The sequence below is a fragment of the Helicoverpa armigera genome, chromosome 1, assembly GCF_030705265.1.
Source record: "Helicoverpa armigera isolate CAAS_96S chromosome 1, ASM3070526v1, whole genome shotgun sequence".
NCBI lineage: Eukaryota > Metazoa > Arthropoda > Insecta > Lepidoptera > Noctuidae > Helicoverpa > Helicoverpa armigera.
The window spans coordinates 4840667-4867949 of NC_087120.1; the positions used below are offsets into that span (position 1 = coordinate 4840667).

The window sequence follows — 27283 nt, forward strand, 5'->3', positions numbered from 1 at the left end:
CAAGAAGCATTTTGCCCCACCAGCGAAGGTGGGCCGAACACCGCCCAAAGCTACGCCCCTCCCCACCAAGATTAACAATTTTTTTAAATCTGTGTTTACGATTTTTTTCTGCCGTTTAAAGCATTTCGGCGCAATAAATGCTTGCAGTTTTTTCCATTCAGTCATTTGTGGCGAAAAATTATAGTCACGTTTTTATCAAAATTATCATATTGTTTGGATAATTTTATGGGCTATGATTTTATTATACTGTATTTTTATATATCCATAAAATATTATACAAAGTGTTTTTTGATGTAAATAAGTCTATTTACAGTAGCTAACAGGATTACTTTTAAGTTTTACCCGTGTATATATTTTTTATATACATGGTGATATGCAATTTTCAAAATTAAAAAGTGTAATAAAGTTGTATTTTATTACGTTTATTGAGTTTTCATACTCATTTGAAGAACTTTAGATATAATAAATACTTTTTTTTCAAAATTATTCTACTGTGGGATAAAATCAGGTAGTCAAATTAGATTAACTTAATACAAGAAAGAAACAATAAAAATAAAAGTACAATTTCAAAATTTTACACTTTTAATTTATATTTATAAATAATAAGTATGTACCTACAAAAGATTCACAATACTTCTATGACAAATTAAATATAATATGTAGGTACCATGGACATAAACAAAATAATATTAATCATTACTTAATTCAGTTTAAGTTTCACTATTCCGCCTTATTACGATTGGTCACCGTACAACCTGAAAATAAAAATAAAATTATTTTAATTAAAACAATATTTAAAAAATTACTTGCAAGACAACGCAGCGCCATCTATGATTTTTGATCGACATTATTAACTTCTCTCGAGAGTTCATGCGGTACCTAAGCAGGAGAGGTATTTCAGAAGGAATGATTACTAAAGTTAATTTGAGTACTTAGTTAAGTTAACGGCTGTTCCCAATTTTATATGTAGGAAATTATCTGTTATTTTGATTACTAAAGATATAATTTTGACATCAGCCCTAAACAGGTAATGTCAAACTTCTAGTATTGTTCCCGGCACGTAACTTGGACAATACAGGTAACATGGACCACTTTTTTGTATCATTTAAGTAGTGCACTGTGTACAAGCTAAGTAACACTTACTTATTAAAGGACCCAAATTCATGCCAAGTTATATGCCGTCTACTGTACCTAAGGAAAACAACAGATAGATAAAATATTGGAAACTGGAACAATCAGCAAATGATATATATTTTTAGTACTTACAGCTCAGATTGTAAATATTTGTTAATAATTGTTGCCTATAATTATTTAGTAACTTTTGATAATAGTAACAATTTGGGTATAAAAAAATCGTACAATTAAAGTTTTTCATAAAAATTGTCTTGCCAAAATTTTTTCAAACATTTTGATTTTGATAGAGGAAGTTGAGAAATCAATATGGCTACCTAATACAACGAAATAATTACCATAACCTTTTCAATCCATCCAATCAGAGAGGGATTATAAGTAATAAGTACCTTACAAGTATAAGTATAGCAGTAATCATAGTAGTAATAGGTATAATTATGTTATCACTTACTGCTACATATTGCAATGATTTAAGTCCCTCTAAAATAAATAACTGGTAAAATCCAGTTCCAGTTAGTAAAATCCAGTTGTACAATTTAGCCGCTATCCGTACATGAAAAACATTTACCTAATCGCTTCCCGCCCATCTTAGTAGGTACCGTTCAAAAACGCAACGGATTTTAATTTATTTTTCCCTAAAAGTAGCTCAAATTGAAAGAGAATTTAAAAGGGAAAAGTGGTTCAAAAGAAAAAATTTACATAATAGAATAGAATAAATCCAACCTTCACTAGGTATGTGGGTATAATAAACGTGTATTAAATTTCTTCTTCTCTATTCTTTTTAACCAGATTCATTAATTAAGTGGAATGATTAAAATCAAACTTCTTATTTCTAATGCAGTTGCAATCATCTATTCAATTCAATTCAATACTTTATTGCACTCCATAAGTTTCATGAAGACGTACATAGATTATTTGGGTACATTATGGACCCCGTAAAGAACGGCAACGTAGAAGAGAGGAGGAAATAGTAAAATAGAAAATGTTTTAGGTACATATATTCTATTTTAACATTTTACATAAACCGAACGTAGAAGCAATAATTCTAGGAACTGAAGCCAGTGAAGCTATTTATTGTTTATTTCAGTTCCATTTGATACGTTTAAATTGTTTTCATATTAATTGGATTGGATTCCGTATGAATGCGTCAATATTACTGACATAATATACTGACGGAAGGGCAAGAAAGCTATACCAAAAAAGCGGTGGATGCTGGAAGGATAGTTTGAAGACGACATGAATGTGGAAGGAGTTAATAATGGCTCAGAAGTCAGAAACAAGAAGAGAGGCAAGCAAAGCGCTGGGTCACTTTTTCTCGCAATATTTTTGAACCATCCTAACTTGTTACAGTGATTCCAAGCGGAAATACCATTTGGCAGGACGAATAATCACTTATAATACCACAAGAGCTTCAAAATTATCGGGTATTTCCCGATAGGTTCGTTGCAAACAAATGAAGGAGTCAAGTTTTTCAGGTTAAAAAATCACGAGCGCGAAGCGCGAGTGATTTTTCCTGAAAAACTTGACGACTTTATTTGTTTGCAGGGAACCTTGAGGGAAATGCCAGATAATTATGAAGCTCGTGTGGTATTCGGGAGATTATTTTTCCGTCCCAAATGTCGGCCACAACCTGTCAGTTTGACGTAGCAACGACCAGAGAAAATATTCAAAAAATTTTCAGTATAATACCATGTAGGTTGTACCACGTGACGTCGAATGGTGCAATTCTATTGGTCGATATTTGGGTCGGAAAAATAATCATCAAAATCAAATATGTAGGTAATATTCAAACGCATTTATACCGCTTCAATACTTTTTAGTCTTTCGGGGTCTGATGATTTTTCTGACCTGTTGCCTAGGTAGGTATGATCATTATTTCCTTATAGGCCTCCAGCAATTAGTGAACAGCCGCAATTCTACAAGTTAAAGACTTTGCAGCTCCGAAATTGGCAACTATGTAGGTATTCACTTCAAGATAGTTGAGCAGTTAACTTATTGTAAAATCGAATAGCAAAATATGAGACCCAAAAGTGATATCAAATATTCTGATACTTCTATTTTTAAATACCCATTTATAACATTCACATGCTAAAAATTGATGGATTTACACCGATAAACTTTATAAGAAAAATCTTGAAAATACATGAGTGTAGTTAATAGTTAATATTGTAAGCTGGTACAGTCAACTTCAGGTCAGTGGTAACAGTTTTATAGAAAATCGTACTTGTTACTATTGATTACTTTTAAAGTGAATAAAATAGCCAAATTGTAAGTCTATCTATCTATACAATGTAATTAACAGAAAAGATACTTTTGTTTTGTTTGTACTCTTAAGGCTCCGAAACTACTGAACCGATTTGAACAATTCTTTCACTGTTGGAAAGCCACACTCGTCTAAAATAGGCTATATTTGATCCCAGTACCTGCAGTAGTTCCCACGGGACGCGAGAGAAATCGGTTAGTAAATAAATAAATCACCAACAGTGTTAGCTTACCGTCCCAAACTTTGATATGAGCTTTAGTAGTACTGTAAGGATAGTACGCTTCTTCAGTCCCAGTCACATTTTCAACGTACGGCTGAAGCCACGCGTGGGCAAAGCAACTGCAGTTCAGGGAGTATTTCGCGCAGTCCTCACAGGGCAATCTGTCTGTCTTGTAATGAAGCCAACCGAACCATTCGGCAGTTACCTGAAAAATATGGCAATGAATGAACAAAAATATTTGTTGGTAGTTAGAACCCTAAAATAACGACACGTATTTTTTTGTTTCACATAAAAATAACAACAAAAATGAAATTGAATTTTGTGTCACGTCGCTTTTAAGTAAGTACAAGTTTTACGGTAGGTACCCTTACTTGCAGCCTTTAATGCGTTATAAGTGAATTTTTAATGCAATGTGTGCAATTTTTTATTGGTATTTTATGAGACAGACGACTTAATTAAAATCACTATTTTTTAACCCTTCCATCACCTACTAATTTTTTACTTAGTATCGCATTCTCTTTACACACTTTTATTAGGTCAACCTTTACTGTAGGTATGTAAGTATATAATTTTAACCATCTTCCAAAGATCGTTGTGTCATCAAAATTGATTTCCACCTGGACCTTTATAAGTACATCTTCGGATTTCATTGACAGTACCCTAATTTGTATTGCTATCAGAACTACATACAGCTGCCAATTTTCATGACGTTATAAAAGTGCACGTAGAAATCGTCGCAAGACTTTCCTAACAATATTAAACACGCGGGTAAAAGGGTATAACGGGACCTTATTGCTTTCGCTCCTCTGTCCGTCCGTCCGTGTGTGACCAGGCTGTATCTCATGAACCGTGATACTAAGAGAGTTGAAATTTTGACAGATGATGTATTTCTGTTGCCGCTATACCTAACAACAAATACTGAAAACTAGGATAAAATAAATATTTTGGGGGCTCCCTTACAACAAACGTGATTTTTTTGCTCAGTTTATAAATGGTACGTACGGAACCCTTCGTGAGCGAGTCCGACTCGCACTTGTTTAGTTGTAAGCTGGATGATTCTTATTATCGTTTACGTTGAAACCTCCAATTAAGCTATATATTTAGTAATCTGTGGTAAAACTTATCATTCGAAATATCTTTCTTCCTGCTCGAGCCTATCTACATTCAATCCTCAAAATAATAAAAATGCCGCAATTTAATTTGCCTGCCTGTATTACAGGCTTCAAATGACCATAAAAGCATGTTCTGCATTTATCATATTTTAGTCCAAAAAATTCCAAAGTCAAAGCATTTATTTCATAACAAAAGGTATGGCAAAGGTGGGTAGGTACATTATAATCTTTGTGTAATTCTTTGTGAAATCTAGCTACTTGGCTGCACGACCACTTCGCTAAGCAAGACTAGATTTAGACTAGACTTTTAATAAAGAATAGTCTTAATTATAGTCATTCATGTCATGAAGTACCAAACACTGCCTTCTGAAAAGTAAGCATGTAGGTAGGTAAACAAATAGTAAACCGACAAGGCGACACTTCTTATCCAAACAAGAATCTTTAGTGCAGATTCATTCACTACCGTCACAATACTTTCATGACCAGGTAAAATTTTTAATACCTATAAAGAAAGTTTATTTGTTTGAACGCGTCAATTTTAATATTAAATTGCTTATTAGGCGGGTGGAATAATTCCCTCGGGACGCGGGCTAAACTGCTGCCGAAAGCTACCTAGCTAATGGTACATTTTAACTTGATAGGTATCTCTCTTTTCAATATGAATTCACATACCCACACAATGTGTCCTTTCTTATCCAAAAATATTATAACAAAGAAATAATTTTATGACAACTGTCGCCATCTGCTACTCGATAATGATAATGTTCAGCTTCTTATTGACTAGCGCCATCTACCGTTCCGTTGACAAACTAAGCCATGCGCATTGTTTATAGGAAGCCAACGAACTTCATAGTTTCTACTTATGAACATAGATGTCGCTTTTATAAAAAAACGAACGAAATAAGACCGACCTCCTCGCTAGTCATGATCTCCTGGTACCGCAAGGTAAAATTCGCCAAATTTTCTGAATGTTCTGATTTCGGATTGGAGTACTAGGGCAGCATAACCGTCGAAGAGATGTCACGCATGCGCAAACTGCGTTTTTAAACTCCGTTTGGGTTATGCAGTTTTCGGCGCATATCACACCGTAAGTTTGTATTTTATGATAGTTTTTCAACTCCTGAATATTTATGTTAAAACGTCATTTACATGATCAAATTGCTACTTGGAGGTATTTTATTGATGGATAAAGAATACTGTCGAGAGTGTGAACTAATTCGTGCGCCTTTGCCGAATAAAACAGTGTACCATAAAATGGACCTGTAAAAACAGCTACTGTGTAAAAACATCCAATGCGCCTATGTAGTTTCATCGTATCTAGTTGTTGAATAATGTTTGTGTGTTGTGTGTGACCGTGTTTTTTCATTTATCAGTGTAAATTAAAAGGATTTCTTATGGAAAATAAGTGGAAGTTATATTAGATACTGAGTTTTAGTTATTTAAAAGCTGGATATCAGTGCATCGTTACTAAATATTTGCAATAACATGAATACCTACGTAGGTACTTAACCTGGACAATGACCGTGCAATCTTACAATATTTATTTTCAGTGTCATTTAAGCACTAAAGTAAGTGAAAATGTGCAATTTCATGATAATTTTATGCAATTCAGATTCAGATTACAGGTTAGTTACATAAATTGTTTTCTGTTTGGAATGATAATTAAGTACATAGGTAATAGGCTACGTAAAAATCTGCCCCATATCATGGTAAAAGAATTCATACCCTTCTTTAACTTTTGTTTAAGCCCATCGCTGGATGTTTTTAAGACACAAATTAAGTAATATCTCCTATCAACATCATCAACATGACCTATTATGTATGTATTTATCACATGTTTCTTATATTGTGTGACCCTTCTGTGTAGTATTGTTTTAACTTTATTCGAATTTTGTTGCACTATTTTGATTTCTTTCGCTATCAATCCTTTACCTCCAAGAACCTAAGCCTCGTTGCCTACTCGTCGCATAGGTACCTACCATGGCAATTCGTTTCCAGGTTAAAATATGCAATAATATTTTGGGGCAATGCTAATTGGTACAGGGTTTTTAAATGTTAAAAAGAAATGCATCATCAGTGTTTGTATTTTATTATTTTCCTATTTGTTATGCCTTGTGTCACCTGTGTGACGAATCACGGCATGAAGATATTTATTAAAAACAAATAAACGTGATTCTTTTGTATCAATCTCAGGTTTGCTGTAAGAAAATCCATATCTGGGTTAAGCTAACCTTTTTACATCAACTGTCTGAATTATGTAGGTACCTATCTGCCTACATGCAACCTAAAAAATAAATTCAATAGGGTATTACATGCATTTTTGAAATATATCTTAAATAAATTCTTTAGTCTTAATATATCTCTAAAAAATTAAAAATATTTTTTTTTCTCACGTTATGTACGAATATAAATTAATTGTTTTATCATAATTTCAAATTTCGCGCGTATTTCGCGAAAACGTGGCACACAACGGACGCCATGATTGTTTTTTGGTCATGACATCATTACGTTAGTAAACAAACTACAGCTGTCAGTAATACATATTTTGATATGTATTGAAAATTTTAATAATGAGTAATTATGCTCCGTATCGTTGGTGTGTTGTTTCTGAATGTGAGAACACTAGTGTAAAAACACCAGACAAATTATGGATTCAAGTACCAGTGGATATAAATATGAGAAACACTTGGTTAAAAGTTGTTTACTACCGTAATGACGTCATTAGCATGGCGGCGACATTTCGTAGTGTTCAAAGACAGATAAAAAAACCTAAAAACTTTAAACTGCAATAAAAAATATATTTATGTACCTTACGAAGTGAAACTAACATTTCCCGATTGCTTTTTCTCTAAACAATCATTGTAATACACTTTTAATTTTTTTCTCATCTAGACTAAAATACCCTATTGTCTTTAGTCACGCCATCACGCTTGAAAGACTGGACCGATTAGCTGAAAATTGGAGGGGACGTGGCTTAGACCCGGGAAAAGGACATGGGATAGTTTTCGTCACCATCCGTCTACGGGAAGCAGTCATCTCGAGACGCGGGTGAAACATTAACAGAACATATCGGCATCATCAGTAATTATTTTTTTTACATTTTTTAATCCGCCCTAAAATCAGCAAAATATGGAGCAGCGCTCGCTTCAGTAAACCGGTTTCGCGTTGCCGTCGTGCCTACTATTACCACTGTGATCGTACAATCTTTTACAGGCGAAGTATAAAAGAAGTGAGATCTGAATAAGTACCAAGTTCCATACACATACCTCAGTTAAAAATAGTTACTTTTTAATGATGTTACTTGGCAAGTTTTCATACACCTTGTTATAAACCTACTAAACGCAATGAATCAAGTATTTAATTTTCTATTAAAACTTGCCAAGTAACATCATTAAAAAGTAACTATTTTTAACTGAGGTATGTGTATGGAACTTGGTACTTATTCAGATCTCACTTCTTTTATAGGCGAAGCATTCCCATTTATCGAACTTGGCAGTCTTTCACATTTTTGTTTTGGGTGGGATTTCATTTATTTTTGTAAGGTTGTTTATTTTATTTTTTTCTTATGATGAAGTTAGTTAAAGAAATGTCTCATTTATACTATCTTTTAGATTTTTTAATATGCACTATGTTTCTTACAAAGAAATGAACTAGATTAACTAAATGGACTAGATTTACCAACTGACTGACATGACATGTTATCATATATTATGTTCGTGGATCAAAGTTACACATTCGTTATTTTCGAAAGTGATTCACACTTGGCCGTTTTCAGATTTTTACTTTACTTTGACTAAAATACAAACCTTTGTACCATTCGAAGATATATTATATAAATATAGATAAATTTAGTTCGTTTTAGTTCCTTAGGGGTATAAATTTACACCGGGTATAAAACACCTTCATTATTTTGAAACCGACTCACACTTGGCCATTTTCAGATTTTTCCCTTTACCTTGACATAAAGACCTACCTCCATGCCAAATTTCAAGTCAATACGACCATTGGAAGTGGTCTAGGTTTTTGATGAGAGAGTCAGTGAATCAGTCAGTCAGTGAGTGTATAGTAAAAATAGCGATTTTCTGACGTCAATATCTCAAGACCTACAATAGGTATATTAATGAAATTTTGTATTTTAGATAAGTGAGGGGGTCTCAACAGATACTAGAAATTTGATATGCGTAAATAAAATAGATTTTGAGTTACAGGGGGGTCGAATTTGGCCCGAAATGGTTCGTGTAATATAACCCCCGGCCGGTGTGTCGCTTTTTTTGCTCGAACTTGGCGGACACACTGCCGTGTGTCTAGATACGTAGGTATCTATTTAACTTATTGAACTAAAATTTGACAAAGTTTGCGCACTGAATAAAATTCATTCCTGTATATTATATTTTTTGTTTTGGTAAATTGATTGGCTGAAAAGAATACGTTTCTTGTAATCTTACCTGACTAGCATCATAGGCCCATCTGACGTTGGGACTGTATTCTACCCAACGACTGCGGCCGATCATATAGTTACAGTTCGTGTAGTATTTGTTACCACTCGCATCGCAGCCCACATATTTACCATCCTGAGGAGAAATAAATAATTGGTGACAATTTTTTTTCATTGTGTCTTGTGTTATTTATCCTACTAATATTATAAACGCGAAAGTTTGTATGTATGGATGTATGGATGTATGGATGTTTGTTACTCTTTCACGCAAAAACTACTGAATGGATTTTAATGAAACTTTACAATAATATAGCTTATACATCAGAATAACACATAGGCTACAATTTGTAAACATATTGTTCGAAATACTAAACCTGCGCAGACGAAGTCGCGGGCACCAGCTAGTAAAACCATAAAGCCCGAAGTGCAGTAAAACCTAGGTTTCACCGGTCACAGCTAGGTGTAGGTAACCGGATTACCGGACTAACCTGCCTTAGGCGACTAAACTTAGTTGTATCCTCTTATTTTCGATTAAAACCAGGTGTCAGATAATACAAAATTTCTCGCAGTAAATAGGCCATAAACAATAATAAATGTAGAAACATTTTTGTCAGAATTGGTATGTTTTGTTTAGACTACTTAATTGGGCGATAGTTGTTTACTTCAGATTGTTCTCCTTTTTGGAAAGCGGTTTTACTATTGACATTTTAAAGTTATCTATTTATCTAGCAACACTCATTGTACAATAAGTTCATAACATACGCAATTTCTTTGCACATATCCTAATATTTTTTGTGCTAAGTTCGTTGTAGCCTTCTCCGTCTGTTTAGATAGATGATTTGTTGTTCTACTTCGCTTTTTAAGGGTGCAACTACACGGTGCAAGTACCTACTTAGCTCGCGAATTTTGAGACACATGCAATTTAGAAACGTGCGGATCTAGCTATTCGCGCTTGTACCAAAGCAAAATACCCACTCGCTTGCTCTTGTCACTTGTCACTTGCGCATGTTAACTTGCTCCAGCTACATGCGCCGTGTAGACGCACCCTAACATTGAAACAAAGAATATGAATATGAGTGTCGACACTTTGTTGTTTGAGGTATTGAGGGCTTTGAGTAAGGTAGAAATCGTTTTTGGGACTACGATTACGTTTATCCTTCTTTATGACGTTCCATGTTTTATGAGTTTCGGCAGTTCACGCAATTTGATACCCTTTTTAAACTAAACCTACCCACCTACCTGGTTTTATAGCCTTTGTTGTTGAGTATCTGTGTTGTGTCGAGGTATGTCTGAGTGTTTCTGGAAGTGTGCAATGTTGGCTTTCGGTGTGCTATCCCTATTCGCTGGACGTAGGTACATATAGCGCGCCTACCAAAGTTCCAAGCTACGTAGGATGCGAAGCTTATGTTCCACGGAGGACATTGTAGTATAACTAAACTGCAGTCGGCGTCTTGAGAAGCAGGGTCGTCAGTTTCGCGGCAGCAATAGTGAGGGAAATAGAAAATAAAGATTTTCCTTCAAAATCTAGAAAAACTTCAATCACCGAAAGTTATGATAGATAATTATAAAAATTTTGGTTTTTGTTAGGTGCTTGAAGAATATTAGTAAAAATAATTAATATCAATATTTTTATCCTTCACAGGTAGATAGATTTTAAACTGAGATTTCAACTCTGCCAACGAGCTTAAATCAACATAAGAAGGTAAGTTTAAAGTTGAAAAAGATTTTTATTTAAATTCCCCAGAGACCTTAGCGTGTTACGTGTTACCTACCTACCGTACCTACCTGGTGTCAGCCTTTCGTTGGAATAAAATAAAAAGGTGAAGGAAAACACCTCGAGGATACCTGGTCTATAAAGTCTGATATCACCAACCCGCATTGAGCAAGCGTGGTGATTAATGCTCAATCCGTCTCCGTATGAGAGGAGGCCTGTGCCCAGCAGTGGGGCGATAAAAAGGCTGTAACAAATGTATGATAGACATCTCTTGGGTTCACAGCTTACCTTTAATGCATCGAATCTCCACATTTTATACAGAGCTTTCATCAAACCACCACTCTGCTTTATCATCCTGAAGAGCCTTGCCCATTTGTCCAATGCAAGGAACGACATTTTGTATTTTTAATAACCGATTCTACTGTATATTTATTAAAATTAAATCAATTATATTTTACTATTCGAATCAAATATTTTTATTGCCAATTTGCCATGAACGTCACGTCAAAAGTTATGACAAATAAAATTACGATTTTGAATGTAGGTCGAAACCTTTTGCTTAATTTATAAAGGTCCAATATGTAGTTTTCAATAGCGAAAAAATGTTGACAGCCTCGTTGGTCTACTTGTCGATAGCGCCACTGCTGTCCACGACTTCCACGAGGTCTCGGGTTCGATTCCTAGGACGGGCCGAAATCGCTCTGTGGGTTTTTGAAATTTTCACAAAGCAGCCCGGAGTCTGGATGTTGGCGGTGTCACACCGCCGTGCCAGGGACTTGAAGCCGGCGTCCCCGAATGCTACTCAGTAGCAGTCGTTGTAACAATTCCACGTCAGAGGCCGCCAGGCAGATTTGAGAAAACTGACACCAGGGCTTGCTAGGTGATTAAACCCACTCGATAAGAAGACTAGGTAGTGAAAAAGAATTTCTGCATTTTATCAAATGAACTTTTAATAAAGTCGCCCCTCTGCCCCACAGGTACCTAATTATGCAGCAGTTGAAGGGATAACATGATGACTGAGCTTCTTCATCTTCATTAGAACATGGTGTCCATGGCAGGCAGAGCTACTTCATCATCAGTACGAGGGAAAGTGAAGATAACCAATGTGATCATGCATTAGATTTTGCAGGGATGCTCTATTCCAGAAACTATAGTTGTTGCTCGAATAGTAGTAACTTCAATGATATCCTTTTAAAATAATATAGAGAGTAGATTATTTTTTTTTCATTTGATTGTCAATTCTGAGCCTAATTAAAACTTTAGTTTAAATAGTGAAGATTTTTATTTAAATAAAACCCCGAGTATCCTGGTACCCTAGCGTGCTACGCGCTACAGTTCTTAAGGGTTTATTACACTTGACTAAATTCAGTCGTCTAAATGATTCAGTCACTAAATTCAGACAAATGTAATCGCATATAAGAAGGTAGGTTTCATTAAACCATTTAGAAACTTAATTAGGCAAACCTAATTAGACGGCTGAATTAAGTAAAGTGTCGTAAGCCCTTTACCTGGGAGGGCACGTAAAGCCAGCGACCCCTAGTACTACATTGCATACATACAAGGATTCAGTAGCAGATAAGCAGTCGTCGTTGCAATTCCACGTCAGAGGCCATCAGGCGTAAGTATTTGATAAAGAAAACTATGACACTAGGACTTGAACTTGCAGCCTTGCAGCTCACTCGATTAAAAAGTACAAAATCCACCAACAGATGTTCATGTATAAGATACTTTGTCTAATTTACTCTTTTCTGAATAGCTTAGAGAAATTATCAATTTTATTAACCCTTCTTTCCGAGGACACGATAAACTGTAGGTTGTCACAGTTGTCATTTGAACATCTTTGGCAGTCGTTGCAGATAGTCAAAAGCCAGTAAGTCTGACAACCAGTCTCACGTAGAGGTATAGCTTGTTCAGGTAACTGGGTTGAGGTCAGAAAGGCAGTCCCTCCTTGTAAAATACTGGTACTCAGCTGCACCCGGTCAGACTGGAAACCGACCACAACATAGTTGGAAAAAAGGCTTAGCAGAAGGCAGAACTCTTCTAAGGAAAAGGGAATTTGTAAAGAAAACCCGAAGAAAGCAACGTAATAATTTATTATTAATCACTTGATTCACATACAGATTCACAGCCTAATCCAGAAATAAGAACGAACTATATAATGACAGATCTCTTGCTAATCGTGGCGCGAGCTTCACGTGTTTTCTGAATTCGACAAAATAAAGACTGATACAATTTTCTTAATGTCTGAACCATTACCCTTCTATCTCTTTAATTCATAATGAAAATGTTATTCAAAGATATCGATAGATTTGACAGCCCAAGTTCCATCATCTTAATTAAGTGAATATTACAAAGATGTTATTAATAAAATGATTCAGTCAATATTGTTAAGTATATAGCTCTATATTAACATGAATGGATAAGCACTCTTTATAGAAGAATCATAACATACCTACATGTAAAGCTCGCGCGTAGTGACATAGGTACATAATATTACAACACTTCGTAAATAATATAATGAATACTTTAAACAAATTAAATAAAGCCTTTTAATTGGGAAGACATTCTCCAGTGCGAAGTAAACTTATTTATGATAACATGAGGAGACAGCCAGGATAACAAAAATACTAATGTTTAGTTAGAATCAACGTTAGTTTAAAACACGTAACAACCTTTAAGAAAACCCCAGCTCCGGAAAATATTTTATACAGAAATAATTCACCATAATATGCACAACAATAACGTATTTTTCGAAAAACATCCCAGCTATCGTTTAATGACGCAAGTCAGGTTTTAATAGGAATTCGATGCTAACTTTTTGTACGCTAAGATTTCAACTCCTCCATTCCTATATGTAACGTTTATAATTTTGGCCTAGCTGAATCCTACTTTCAATTCACCCTTATATTACAGTTAAGTCTAAATAAATTATAAAAGAAAAATTACAATAATTTGTACCAAAAAATCTCTAAACTCCGGATGGCACATAGTTACCCCATTTATACAAACACAACATTAATTTTAAGTAACTAGAGTAGGTAATAATTAAGTACAATCAGAATTGTGAAATATTTAAAAAACACACACACAGCGTGTTTTAAAAATGGACAAATATAACCACATAACATAACGTAAACATTTACTTGAAAATATAATCTAAAAAAATGAGTAAATTACAAAAAGAATAAACTATAGCACTTTTAAATATGGCGTTTCTCCCGAAACGGATTCAGCAGAAAACCCTCTTTTGTTTAGATGAATTATCTCCTAAACTTTTCTTTTTACATAATCTTCTTAAGTCTTAGTAGTACAATACAGTCCAGGTTTGGAATTATGTAATACTAAAAGTGGATTTCTAGAACCTATCTATCCTAAATACTTGACATAATTTATATGGAGCTAATGTCAAAACTCAATCAGTAATCGCAACACAACTCACAGATAGGTTATGGAAATCCGCATTATAAGGATACATATGTATGGTACACGCTGTACACGTTCTGTTAAGTATTAAGGCGGGCTACGTATCTCTACCACAGTAAGTACACAGTAATGGATACCTTACGCTCGGTTTTCCGACGAGGCCAAACTCTTCGTTAAAACAAAAGCAAGTGGGACTCAGCACGACCCCTTTATTTAGCACTCCTAAGAAATGAAGACTTCAAATAGAAGGTTTTTGAGTACATCGCGGACAGACTAAGGGTAAAACGAAAATAAGCTAGTAATACGTGTACCACCTTTACAGAGTGGCAAACTAAACACATAATTACACAGATTGATATAAAGAAAGTACATTACACATATGTACATAAAGTAACTACATTATGTTACACTAAAGTAAAGAACGTTCCAAATAAATATAATGATTGTATTTTTTTACCAAAATGTGTAATACTGATTGAGGTATAACACTTTACTGTTAAATTAATTATACGTAGTTATTGGCAATCCGTTGGCGGCCCGCTAAAGAGGTTGAAGCTGAGGTGAAATTTCAAACAACTCACATAGACATTCCTACGTAAGGCGTCCCCTAGACGAACAATTGAACATTGTGCAATATTACAATAAAAACCATTGCGCAATCTTCAACATTATCACTACTCGGTTGATTTTGCAGTGATCGTAATGTTGCGCAATTTTATTGATTGTCTAGAGAGGGCTCAAAACAACTGGAGTTGATAAATGACCATCCAATGGATCCCTGTAGTGGATCGCCAACGCACAACAAAGACATATTTTATTATCACGTTGTTTTGTCATTTTAACACTGCGGGATTCGTTTTATTTACATTAGTATTAAGTCATAGTCACTTTGAAACTTTGAGTAAAAAATATTATTACTACACATATCTCGATGTACGAGTATCAGTTAATTTGAATCGCATGTGGCTTAAGAGGCACTTTGTTTCCCTTTTAAAATATTGCACAGTAATGACTTTCGGACTACGTTTGTGAAATTAAGAAAAGAGCTTACAAAAAATCACTTTACTAAAGTATAATTGTAAATAGCTGGCGAAATCACCAAGTGTATTTTTTTACCAATAAGACTAAAGCAATGCAACGTTAGAATTTAAAAATTCTAAGTTCTTGTTTGCTGGAATGCATATGATTTATAACCTAATCAGTATAAAATATTTCCCTTTATAAATTAATTGCAAAAACTTCGTTGTTCGTCAGTACATACATCAATACTCTTAACTTACTCCATATGTTAAGAATTGCATATTGAGATTTAAACCACTTTCGAAATCTAGAAACTCTACCCAATTATGAATGAGATATGAGTTAATATTGACATTGTAGTTAATAGAATATATTTTTATATTTTAATAAATATTGCATAAATATTTATCGACAAGACATAAAGTACAAAAAAATCGTTTCATATGCCATTCATTTCATGTAAATAATAATTTATAAGAAAGATAATATATGTAATATAGTGTTAATATGACAAAACAGCGCATTTTATATACATACAACTAATCCTAAATGTAGCGAACGCCACTTACATCGATGTTACACTAAATACAAACATATTTACACATAAAGCTACAAAAATGTACGTTTAGAAGAAGAAATTAAAATATATTGAAACCAAAGGAAATTACAAGGTTTTAAAGTCTTGCTACAGAGGTACAAAAAAAGGTAGTTTTGTTTACACAAAAAGATAGAACATCCTATAACTTTATCATGTCCGTTATATTCCGGTAATAAACCATACAATATTTTGCCCCGACATCTACAAACTATCTTTACTAATTACCCGCTACGAGAAATACGTAATAAATAATAATATTTGGAAAAGTTAACTCCGAAATAAATATTAAAAAGAACCAACAGTTTCGAAGAAAAAAGACAAATCTGAAACACATGTTTCTGACGTATATCAACTAAGAAGAAATAACAGTAGTTTGTAGTGGAATACTAGTAAAAATAGGTAAGTAACTTATAGTAGAAGATACTATTAGAAGTAGAATACAACTTAATTCTTTAATACTAGCAATAGAATGCAAAGGGTGAGTTGCACCATTCAGCTATAACGAAAATCAAACCATAACCAGCCGTAAACTTACCGCCCATTGGTCAAGTCGGCGATTTGACAACTCAAATGGTGTGGTTATCATTATAGTTAATGGTGCAACTCACCATAAAAGTAGTCAGGTCAAAGTCAAGTAGTCATATAACAGTAGTAACAATCAATTTAAATCAAGAGGTACTTATAGTGATTTTTCCTAGAAGGAAAGCTATAAAGGGATTAAGACCAAAGAGTTTTCAATTACTCCGCTGGGGACAAAGATGACTGATATAAACTTGAAAATCTACCAAAGCTAACAATGTATAGTTGTTGGTGTTTCTATAATTACCTACAGTGTAGTAGACAGTTGTAACATTAACATCTTTTCAACTTTGATGGAAGCATTTGCGTTAAAATTCTATCATTATATGTGGTAAATCTACAATAATATATGTATGTGGAAAGCGTCTATTTTGAACAATTGCAGTCCCTCGACATAACCTTTTAACTTGAGGTTACATCTTGGACTTTTTATAACAACTTCGATTATATGCTATACAAAAATATCTGTTTAAACTGTTTAATTTGGCTCGTTATCACAGAGAAGGGGTACCGCCCGCGGCACTAAGTTTTTTCACTACTTTAAATCGCTCAATATATTCTACATATATAAATATCTACTGATGCGTCCCCAGCGGTTAAGTATTTACTGCTTCTAGAGAAAATCATCTTCAGTCGATTGCATATTTACCTATATTATTATGTTTATCTATGTGTACTACTTGCGCTACTGAATGTTGTCTAGGCTACCCAAACGCACGGACAATGCGACAATAGTCACAGTAATAGTTTATTTTTGTTATTGATGTCAGCCTTTACGCTTTCTAACTGTGAAAATGTCGTTAACCAATCGCTCCAAAGAGTAGCTTTACTACCGTGCCTGCATTTTATTGAACTAGTGACATATTCATTTCATTTCTAAGTAAATTTCTATTAAAGCATTAGTTTCGCATTTGACAGTATATGTCGATTTCGGCGGTGTACAATATAAATTCTCTGCAACACATTGCGGTTTACAGTAAGTACAACTTTTGATGACTGAATAAATAAAAAAAAAACGGAATATGTTTCGTTTCACTTGAATTCACCACAACTTCATACAAACTCTCACTAAGTGCGTTTTCTTCGGATATAAATTATATCTACAATTGTATAGATGTGGAAAAATCTATTGTTACTTGGTAATACTTCTAACATATTGTAAAGTGTAAGTACGTTGTTAATATCTGTTAATCTATTCAATATATTTTGGCACTATTACTATGGAAGATTAAATTGATACTGAATACTGCTTGAATAACTATAAGGTACTCTAAATATGGGACACTTGAGTCCGTATTACGACAAATTCGATCCTACAACACAGTGCTACGAAGGGTCGGAATGGGAATTATATCAAACAAATATTTCCATTTCTTTTCAGTACTGGAATATACATAGATTAAACATGTCATAACATGATCTGAAATTAATCAGGGCGCTTACTCTGCTATTAAAATAAATGTATGTTGCACAACTATCTTTGTATATGAATGAACTATGTACGGTCTGAAGCTAAGAGGAAGAGCCCCAATGATAATGCAAAAAACAAGGCATGGGAGCCACTTTTTTTGTTATACTGTATTTGACCTTTGGTCACTACGAATATTTAGCTATGTAAGGCAAAATTAATGCCGGTTGCTTTGAGAAGAGATGAATGCAAAAGTACCTATATAAACTTTTTACGCATATGTTTGTCATATAAAATAAATGTGCCGAACCCCTCGTTATCTGTGGTAGTAACTGTACCCAAATGTTCATTTATGCCTGACTATGACATTAATTTTGCACATCCCTTAAACTTGATGTATCGGCATAACACCAATCCATCTTTGACTTAAAAAAACTCCCAAACAATAAATATACAGGTTTCACAATTCTCAATATTGTATAACAATGAAAAATAGTTTATAAATCAACTATTTAAGTAATACATTTTGTTGGCAACTACGTTGGAAGATTTTGGTCTATATCGTCGTTATAAATAACTATTATAAAGTTCAGTACAGTTCGATGTCAAAACTTTTTAATGACAAAATTAAAGATAAACTCCTTTTTCTAAATTAAGTTATTTTCAGATATTTACAGATGACGTATTTTAGGTACTGAACCTACTTTATCTTTGTGTTAAAGAAAATAAAAAAACTAAACATACTATAGCCAAAAAATGTATTAATGATATATTCTAATGTACTAAGGAGTGACCCTACTAAGAATATACAAGATTTACAAAGTCCGCAGCGGTTTATCCTTTCAATATAAAGTCTTTAATACTAAAAAAAACTAGCGATCCAAGAAAACTTAATAAGTAAACTAAATACTCTCAAAAATATGTAATATTATATTGTAACCCAAGTATACTAGCGACAGTCTATAATATTTGTAGTATATAAAAAAAAATATCTGGTTCTGGGAACAAGATCATCACGTCTTTAAGTACTTTTGTTAAAGTTCCCGCAAAAATAAAGTAAAAATAAATATGAACAATCAATCCATAAAGTTGCAATTTCGATAATAAATCGATGTTGACTAGGATTTTAAGTGGAATCGGTTATAGAATAGTCGGTTTTTATATATCGTGGCGAAATAACCATACATATCTAATATTCGCCTAGAAGACGTCTATTCTATCTTAACAAGGGTCGTAACACATCAACTCCGACATGGATTTTAAGCGTGTCAACTCGAGCCGTCCCACGGAGAACAAAATGACTGGTGGAGATGTCATCTCGCAAAATCCCATAAGAAAGTAACGCATCATAATGCAGGTGTTCGAGTGAGGAACGTTATTAGCTCCGCCCTTACATGCCTTCTATGGAACCCGCCCATTATTTTCAAAGTAAAATCACCAACCAATCAAGAAACATCTTTGATAAATTGGTTTTGATTTGACAAGGAATCCGAACGTCTCGTTAGTTCTAGCAACCTATCTTCCTTTTGGCATCTCCACTGTCTTTCCTTCCTTCATGAGCCGTTCAGTATCATTTGTATGGAACTCTTTACTGCAACGAACACTAATCGGGACAAGTTGACATGTGTGCTACGACCTTTAATATATTCGGTTAATCGCAGCATAGCTACTAATAAATAATAATACCACGCTTGAATTGGTTCATCCATAGTTAAATATATACGTCTCTTAACTATTTCAATGTTCCTAGATAAATATTTTGTGTTTTAGATTACAACTCTATTACAACCTGCTTGTTATACTGGCTAAATACAATTTGAATACAATAGTAAAAACTACTGGTTTTTTATTATATTTTAATATCACTGCATCATCACCTCAGACATTGTTTATATTCATCGAGTTTTTGATCCTAAGTTATCGCAAACTGGTTTGATTTTGAATGATTTTAGCCGAGATAGATTTTGTTTCCTAATCTAGATAGAAGATACTATGCAATTGATCTAGGACTAATTTTCCAGTTTTTAAACCGCTTTTATTTGTAGATTTATCATGACAGTGCAAACATATTTTCCAAACTTTTCAACCATTTTATTAATGGTATTTATAAAGTTTTATCTACTCATTGAAAATTCAGATCGCAAAGCCCATTTTAGTAGACTTTTACTTTCGGTAAACATCATATTTACTCGACTGACAAATAGTTCAACAACTGGAAAATCAGGCCTTATACAACAAAAACAAAACCAAATGATATGAGGAACATTAGATTGTCACGACCATGGTAAGTTTATGGCGGTTCCCAATATTCCATCCAACTTTTAATTTGCTTACCGGAGATAGATTTTGACATTAGCCCCATACAATGTCATATCTTTAGTAAGGAAAACAAGAGATAGATCGATAATTGGGAAGGGCCCTTAGTCGTTAAGATACCTTTACGTTTGAGTGGAGCCGTAAGTACCTGCCGGAGGTCTGTAGTCTAGTGGAAGCGCCATCACTTGTTTCTTTGTGAAAGCGTATTTTCTGATGCCTATGTTTTTCTGCGTGTTCTCTCTACGACAGCCGTCACTGAAAATAATATTAGAATACATGAGATATTTTGTTAAAACAGTTTTTTAGCAAACTAGCTTCCAGTCGCAGTTTCACCCGCGGCCCGAGATAACTGCTTAGCGTAGCCGTAGTAGGATTTGAGCTACGTCCCCTATAATTTTCAGCTTAATCGGTCTAGCCGTTCATGCATGATGGCGTGCATCTACAAAGTACATAGTGTGTTCATTCTCACAAGGAATACGTTACTATACAATATCTGCATTTGCTGCATAATTATGATATTCTATGCTAGTATAGTTCTAGCCTAATAAACCACACACCGTTATGCTCAACGATCTGTGACGACAAAAAGATTGGCAAGAGCCTCGAGCTATAAAATCTATTGCAATTTTGCTATGGAACTGTACTGTATATTACCAATTCTGATGAACATTAGCGAAATACAGATGGAATCCTGAAGAAACTTACAACTTTATAAACTAGCATTATCCGACTAGGTGACGAAGATCACTCAGAAAACAGAGCGAAAATGCCGTAGTTAATAAAAATAAAAAGTTTATTCATTTATTCAAAGTAGGCTGAAAATCAGCATTTTTTAAAGGTAATTTTTACAAAAGACAGCCCTCAAAACGCCCGCCCTTCAGCACTTCTTATGTGTTTTTGCTGGGAAGAAGCGGAAGTGGTGGAACAAACTCCCCACCAAATATAATTTTATAAAGAACTAGCTGTTGCCCGCAACTTCGTCTGCGTGGGCAAGTTTCATACAAACTTTCATCCCCTATTTTATCCCCTTGGGGGTAGAATTGATCAAAACCCTTTCTTAGCGGATGCCTACGTCGTAACATCTACCTGCATGCCAAATTTCAGCCCGATCCGTCCAGTGGTTTCAGCTGTGCGTTGATAGATCACTATGTCAGTCAGTCAGTCAGTCAGTCACCTTTGAGTTTTATATATTTAGATATCTTACCTTCTCATAATGCTCAGAGCTTTCTTCATCTCGTGTTCAGCTAAATGGTACTCAGAAGCGAGAATGGAGCATTGTTCTAGAGTCACCGACATTCCTGTTCTATCCTTTGCACTTTTACACGATGTGAATCTTACACCTGAAATTGAGAAATGGGAGTTTAAGTTGTATATTTCTTTGTAGATGTAAAACTTGAATGATATGTATTTCAGTATTTACAATTAAATATTTGCGAGTCACCATTTATTGAAAGAATTAACTATACATGATTTGGAAGCAAAAATTATTATAGATCTGCACTATTACAAAGATAGTATTTTTTTAATGTTTGTTGATGATTGACTCAGCCCCAGTAACTGGGTTGAGGAGGTCAGATAGGCAGTCGATTCTTGTAAAACACTGGTACTCAGCTGAATCCTGTTAGACTGGAAGCCGAACCCAACATAGTTGGGAAAAGGCTCGGGAGATTATGATTTTATTGATTTACTCAAAAACTTCATGAAACTTTACAGTAACACAGCTTATACGTAAGAATACACATATAAGTCTTCGTTCACAAAGTAATTCCCTCAGGAATCAGGTTACAATGTGGACAGAGAGTATTACATGTAGGTAAATGCACTTATATTGTTACCATTCATAAGTCTGGTTGCTAACGATGCCAGATGTAGTACTTCAACGTTCTTGGGAACCTTCTTGTGCACGCATATCCTCAAAGTCTCCATAACTTCTTCCAGTGGCTTAGTTCTTGATGATGCTGAAATATAAGGAAGAACTGAGTAAATTTTGTGTGCTTTGTGACATTGAATGTTCTGTGTACCTAATTTCATTGACATTGGTGAAGATAACAGTACTCTTGGCGTAAAAGCCGGAAATATACCGTCAGTTGCCGAAAGATCTATTAAAGTTAAAGCTTAATTAAATCTTTTGATGACACTTTTTACTTTGTTGACAACGAAAATGTCAGCAATAGATTTAATGAAGTTATAACTTAGTAGATCTTTCTGCAACTGACGGTTAGAGAGACGAAGCTGCGTTCGCATTTGTAAGTTCATATTTAAAAATTTAGTAAAAAGGAAGAGTAGAAAGTTATTCTGTCTGACGCCGTACGCTTTCGTCACCGTGTTATTTTGAGGAAGTTTTGTACAAGTACAGGCGAAGTATTTATTGTCTAGGAAAAAGGACATTTATTATCTGCGCGTTGGAAGTACATCTCTTGACACGCAGGTAAAACCACATTATAATACTATTTTAGGCTACCCGTCCACGTCTGACATTTTTAGGCCCGATCATTTTTTAGATCCGATTTATCAGGCTGATTTTTTCGTAGGACGTTCTTTCAAGGCTTTTCTGACCGACTTTTCTTTGTGGGACGTGTGCGTTGCAATATTACTATCAGCGTGTTCCAGTTTACTACTACAAAAAATCGGTCACCGATTATCGGACGCGGGCGGGCAGCCTTAGTAACAAGTCAGGACTAACCTCTGCTGGCCGCCATGTGATCAGTGGGGAATATTTTGCTGTACTTATGATAGTACTTGTTCAGTCGATCCAGATTATCGCTGTTGGAATGATACTGTGGTGTAGTTTCACCCAAAGCTTCGGCCAACGTCGCCTTTTCATTAACACCGATATTGAAGAATACGGCCGTTATTGTGAAGGATAGATGCTGGAAAATGTTTAAAATTGGTATAAATAAGTATTTTTGTGGTTATATAATAAGGTTTTAAAGAGACTTTCTGTGTTGCTTAAGGTTTTGAGAACCTCAGAACTCAGCTTTTTATCATTTGACTAAGTGTGTATTGGATTGTTTAATGTTGAATTTTTATAAGGAAAAAAAGTGTTTTATGACACACAAAACCTATTTTACCAGTTCTGTGACACAGCTGCTAAAGGCAGACAACGCCGCAGCTTATATTCGAATGATACTTACAGTTTATGATAACCGTAACAACAATACCATATTAGCTATACAAAAGATGACATATCCATACTAATATTATAGAGAAAAACTTTGCTTGTTTGTTTTTAATGGATAAACTCAAAAAGAACTGGATCGGTTTTTAAAATTCTTCCACTATTACGAAGCTACTTTATCTGCGAGTAACATAGGCTATATTTTATTCTGTTGCGGGCAGCATTTCCCACGGGATGCGGATGAAACCATATAATAATTATGAATATTTAAGGGTAGGTTGCACTACTCAACGTTAGTCAAACCATAACCAACTAGTAAGCTTGCCGCCCATTGGGCAAATCGGTGATTTGACAACTAAAATAGTTAATAACTTTTATGGTGTAACTCCTTGTAATAATGGTTTTATTGATGAACTTACCTCTTTAGATGTGAACTTGGTGTAAAGTGAATCAGATATAGGAATGAAGACGGTAAGAGCACCCCTTGTTCCCGACACATGTGGCACTGCTGTATTGCTGAAAATATATAAATAATATGTTATACAAACTGTTGATTTGCATCGGTATCAAATTCAAGGAGGTTTTGTTTAGATCGGGCCTTCATGTGAATATCTCGATCAACCAAACCAATTCTCCCTTTCTTTATTGTTTTTATTTATTTATTTGTACCCTAAAGGCTCCTGGAACCACTAAACCGATTAGAAATCTTTCACGATTGGGACACCCTCGTGTAATACAGGCTATGTTTTATCCAATGTTTACTCCTATGTAAGTAACGGTTATGGAAAGCAGTTTCCACTGAGTGAAGACTTAACTAAACATAAACAATCCTGATATGTACTTATTATTTAAAAACTCGATTCAAAAGTGATATGGGGCTAAATATCTATGTAAATGCAATAATGACAATTAGTTAATCAATTGAATCATTACTTAAAGCAGTAGTTTATTTGTTTAATATGCATTTGTGTATAAAGACTTATCAAGATTGTTTGCCTTTAGTGACTACTCAAACGGCGTACATTTTTTGATATTCAATACTTACCTACGTATGTAAAGAGAGTGTTTGATAGGGTAAGAGTTGTTAATGGTCTGAAAGATGACGTGAATAGGAAAGGAATGAGTCAGTATGAGGAGTGACAGGGAAGAGTGGAAGCGGAAAACTTATTGCGCAGACCTCAAAAAAAATTGGGAACAGAGTGCTCATTACGAGTTTTGTAAGCAAACGCCCTCGATACGTACAAATTATAACTCTATTGAAATAAAGAGTCGTATGCTACTCCACATGATTTAGGTTACATCTTCATTCATTTTGCCATTCACAAAAGTGAGCGCGAGTGTTATTCGACCAAGTACCGATGACAGTCTTTACGAAATAAACAATTCTAAGATAAGATTAGTGCTACGTGATTAAGTAGTATGATAATTTTCGCTTCGAGAAAGTTAACTTGCAAAACTCGCACTAGGCACTCAGGGCAGAAGGAAGCAGAAGAATCCTTACCTATGTCCAACTTTAGTGAGGGTGAACACGACAGTTTGTAGATCTTCAACTGCTACCACCATGTCGCCCCACATGGCCTTCTCAGTAGAATATAGACTGAGCAGGCCTTCGAAACCACAGAGAGGGCCTAGGCCCGAACTGAGGAGTTTTGCTACAACGTCACCCGGCATCGAACACAGCCAGCATAGGAGGCCTGCTGTTACTGTTGATAGCTGGAATAGGAACATGTAACTGTTATTATAGTATACTTAGGCCGCGAACGCACAGGCAGGTGGCTTGCTTAGCGCCTAGTGCCTAGCGGCTTTCATCCTGGCTATTCGACTAGCTAGGCGCTAAGCGCGCAGTGCAGCCGGTCGCGTTCATTTTAGAACGTTCGTTTTACTGGGCTACTCGCTAGGTGACGCGCTAGACACTAGGCGCTAAGCAAGCCACCTGCCTGTGCGTTCGCGGCCTTAGGCTAAGGCTTAAGCTAAGGGTGAGTCTACACGCTGCATGTAGCCGGAGCAAGTTAACAACAGTGACAAGAGCACGCGGGTGGGTATTTTGCTTTGGTACATGCGCGAGTCGCTGGACCCGCATGTTTTTAAAATGCAACCTGCGCATGTGCCTCAACATGCGCTACTAGCACCTTTAGGCTAAGATTACAGACGACATGAACGACGGTTTTCTTAAAACAACTGTGAACTGTTTACTTTTAAAATTAAACGTGAAAATTCATGATAAACAGTTGTTTTAAGAAAACATGGACGTTTGTGTTGTCTGTGAACTGGGGCCTTAGCAGAACGACAATATATCTCGCACTTTTTATATTGATTTGGAGTCAAAACAAATGTAAAATTCCCTTTTTGATTTTAGTAACTGGAATTAGTCAATGAAAAGCCATGGGGCCCAAGTGCCCACAGACTCTTTCGAGAAATCAGTAAGCGATTAGTGGAGTCCACTCGTGACCAAAGGGCTGGCCTATACTTCGGCCAAAGGATATGCATTGCCATCCAGCGTGGCAATGCAGCCACGCCTGGAATCGTGCCTCCAGCTGACAGCGATGCGGATGAATATTTTGATACTTAGTTTTAATATTTCACTATCATAAATTGTATTCTTATTATTTCAATAAAAATAGTTGTCAATGAAAATATTATATACTCCACAGTAACTTTATGTACCAATTTTAATGAAATTTTGGTTGTGGTAATCTTACGAAAGATATCGGCTATGACTGTTTATGGAGTTTCTGCCAGCTCTTCTCCATAAGGTCTACTTTTTGGAACCATGCTACTAGTGTCAACACTTTTATAAAGGCTTGCAAAGGCCTATTTGACATTTTTTTTTCTATTTCTTAGCTGAATGCCACAGTTTCTTATATAAGCGAAAACCAGTAAATGTGTTATTTTTTTAATATATGTAGTTTAAAAGCAATTTCAGGTCCGTTTAGAGACAGACCGCCTCGGAGAGAAGAGCAAATTCTTAACACGTTACTTAGTATTTGTAGTAAGGTTTTGGATGTGCGCTGCTTTTGTCATTAAAAATGCTCAAAGGTGCTCGGTGTGAAATAATAAGAGGAGCCGACCGGCTCCGATCGTGTTCTTTTTCTTGAAGTTTGGCTCCGATTGTGTTCTTTAATGCTCGCACAGCCGATCGGCTCCGGTCTGTGTGAAATGAAAAATGCGCGCCGATGCTCTCCGACCCAGTCTGTTTGAACGGACCCTTTTAATCAATTATTCCTTATCAACCTTACCGCTTGAGAGAAACAGGTATCCCGTCTAGTCTGTAAGGCAGCGTGCTCACGAGCCCACTGCGGCGACTCGCATCTAAGCCGCAAAGCCGCGTGAGATATCCGCATCCACCGCGCCGCGTCGTCTGCACTCGCCCTTACGCCGTCCATCAGACCTTTAACCCTTTCTAGATCTTCCTCTGACGACGCTGGAAGATAAAAAAAATATAAATTAATACTATATGCTGCTCTTAGGCCGGAAACAGTGCTCGGCCGACGGTCGGTGCTTACCGTACGTCCCGACCGAATCACATACTAAATCACGCGCGTACCGTCAGCCTAGCTGTGTGCGCGTTCACAGCCTTGCACAGATATAGCTACGTCGCTGACCGTCGGTCGAGCACTGTTTCCAGCCTTAATTTAATGATGATGATATGGCCTGCGGTAAGTACTTCGCTACATATATATCGACCATTTTGTTACAAAAATTGTGATAAATGAAGGATCGCTCGACCGATTACGTGACAACTTCATATGTACCATCTACTAAATAGTCCAAACAAAGCCTACAGATTTAGTTTGGATAAGTTCTTGACTGATAAAATAACAATGACGGCATTATTTTTTTATATTTATAGGTTTGCGTGTAAGAATCAAAATTTAGTACATTTTAGAAGGAAAAATTTAAAAATACAAAACCATCCGTTGGCGGCAGCTAGTTATTAATATAATGT

General features: G+C 35.3%; 2 protein-coding genes and 1 long non-coding RNA gene across 4 annotated transcripts in view; 1 reads left to right on the plus strand and 2 right to left on the minus strand.

Annotated features, from left to right (window-relative positions):
* Positions 1–603: 603 nt before the first annotated feature.
* On the minus strand, positions 604–11625 carry LOC110373009 (probable NADH dehydrogenase [ubiquinone] 1 alpha subcomplex subunit 12). The gene is made up of 4 exons (XM_021330094.3): positions 11164–11625; positions 9172–9297; positions 3627–3819; positions 604–755 (listed from the first exon to the last, which is right to left on the minus strand). The coding sequence occupies exons 1-4, from the start codon at positions 11269–11271 to the stop codon at positions 721–723; spliced, it is 462 nt and encodes a 153-aa protein (XP_021185769.3). The 5' UTR covers positions 11272–11625; the 3' UTR covers positions 604–720.
* LOC135119286 (uncharacterized) lies at positions 5650–12111 on the plus strand. 2 transcript variants are annotated; one of them, XR_010278119.1, is made up of 3 exons: positions 5650–5813; positions 10804–10863; positions 11853–12111. It is a non-coding gene; the product is annotated as an uncharacterized LOC135119286 (long non-coding RNA). The 2 variants fall into 2 exon arrangements; XR_010278121.1 differs by lacking the exon at positions 5650–5813 and adding an exon at positions 7019–7807.
* An 839-nt stretch (positions 12112–12950) lies between these two features.
* The window catches only part of LOC110373021 (inositol polyphosphate-4-phosphatase type I A), a 30245-nt gene continuing 15912 nt past the window's right edge, over positions 12951–27283 (minus strand). Inside the window, exons 13-19 of the mRNA XM_049838838.2 lie at positions 26574–26758; positions 24839–25050; positions 23757–23853; positions 22903–23089; positions 22055–22177; positions 21424–21559; positions 12951–20474 (exon numbers count right to left, since the gene is read on the minus strand). Coding sequence (XP_049694795.2) covers positions 20342–20474; positions 21424–21559; positions 22055–22177; positions 22903–23089; positions 23757–23853; positions 24839–25050; positions 26574–26758 — 1073 coding nt within the window. The 3' untranslated portion in view covers positions 12951–20341. The remainder of the gene's footprint in view (positions 20475–21423; positions 21560–22054; positions 22178–22902; positions 23090–23756; positions 23854–24838; positions 25051–26573; positions 26759–27283) is intronic.

What these genes read in the sequence shown, in the direction of transcription:
- LOC110373009 (XM_021330094.3), bottom strand. Translation starts at nt 11,271, where the DNA reads ATGTCGTTCCTTGCATTGGACAAATGGGCAAGGCTCTTCAGGATGATA. An exon ending in GGAGATTCGATGCATTAAAG is followed by an intron (nt 9,298 to 11,163) that starts GTAAGCTGTGAA and finishes ATTTCTCCTCAG; the next exon opens with GATGGTAAATATGTGGGCTG. An exon ending in GGGCCTATGATGCTAGTCAG is followed by an intron (nt 3,820 to 9,171) that starts GTAAGATTACAA and finishes CATATTTTTCAG; the next exon opens with GTAACTGCCGAATGGTTCGG.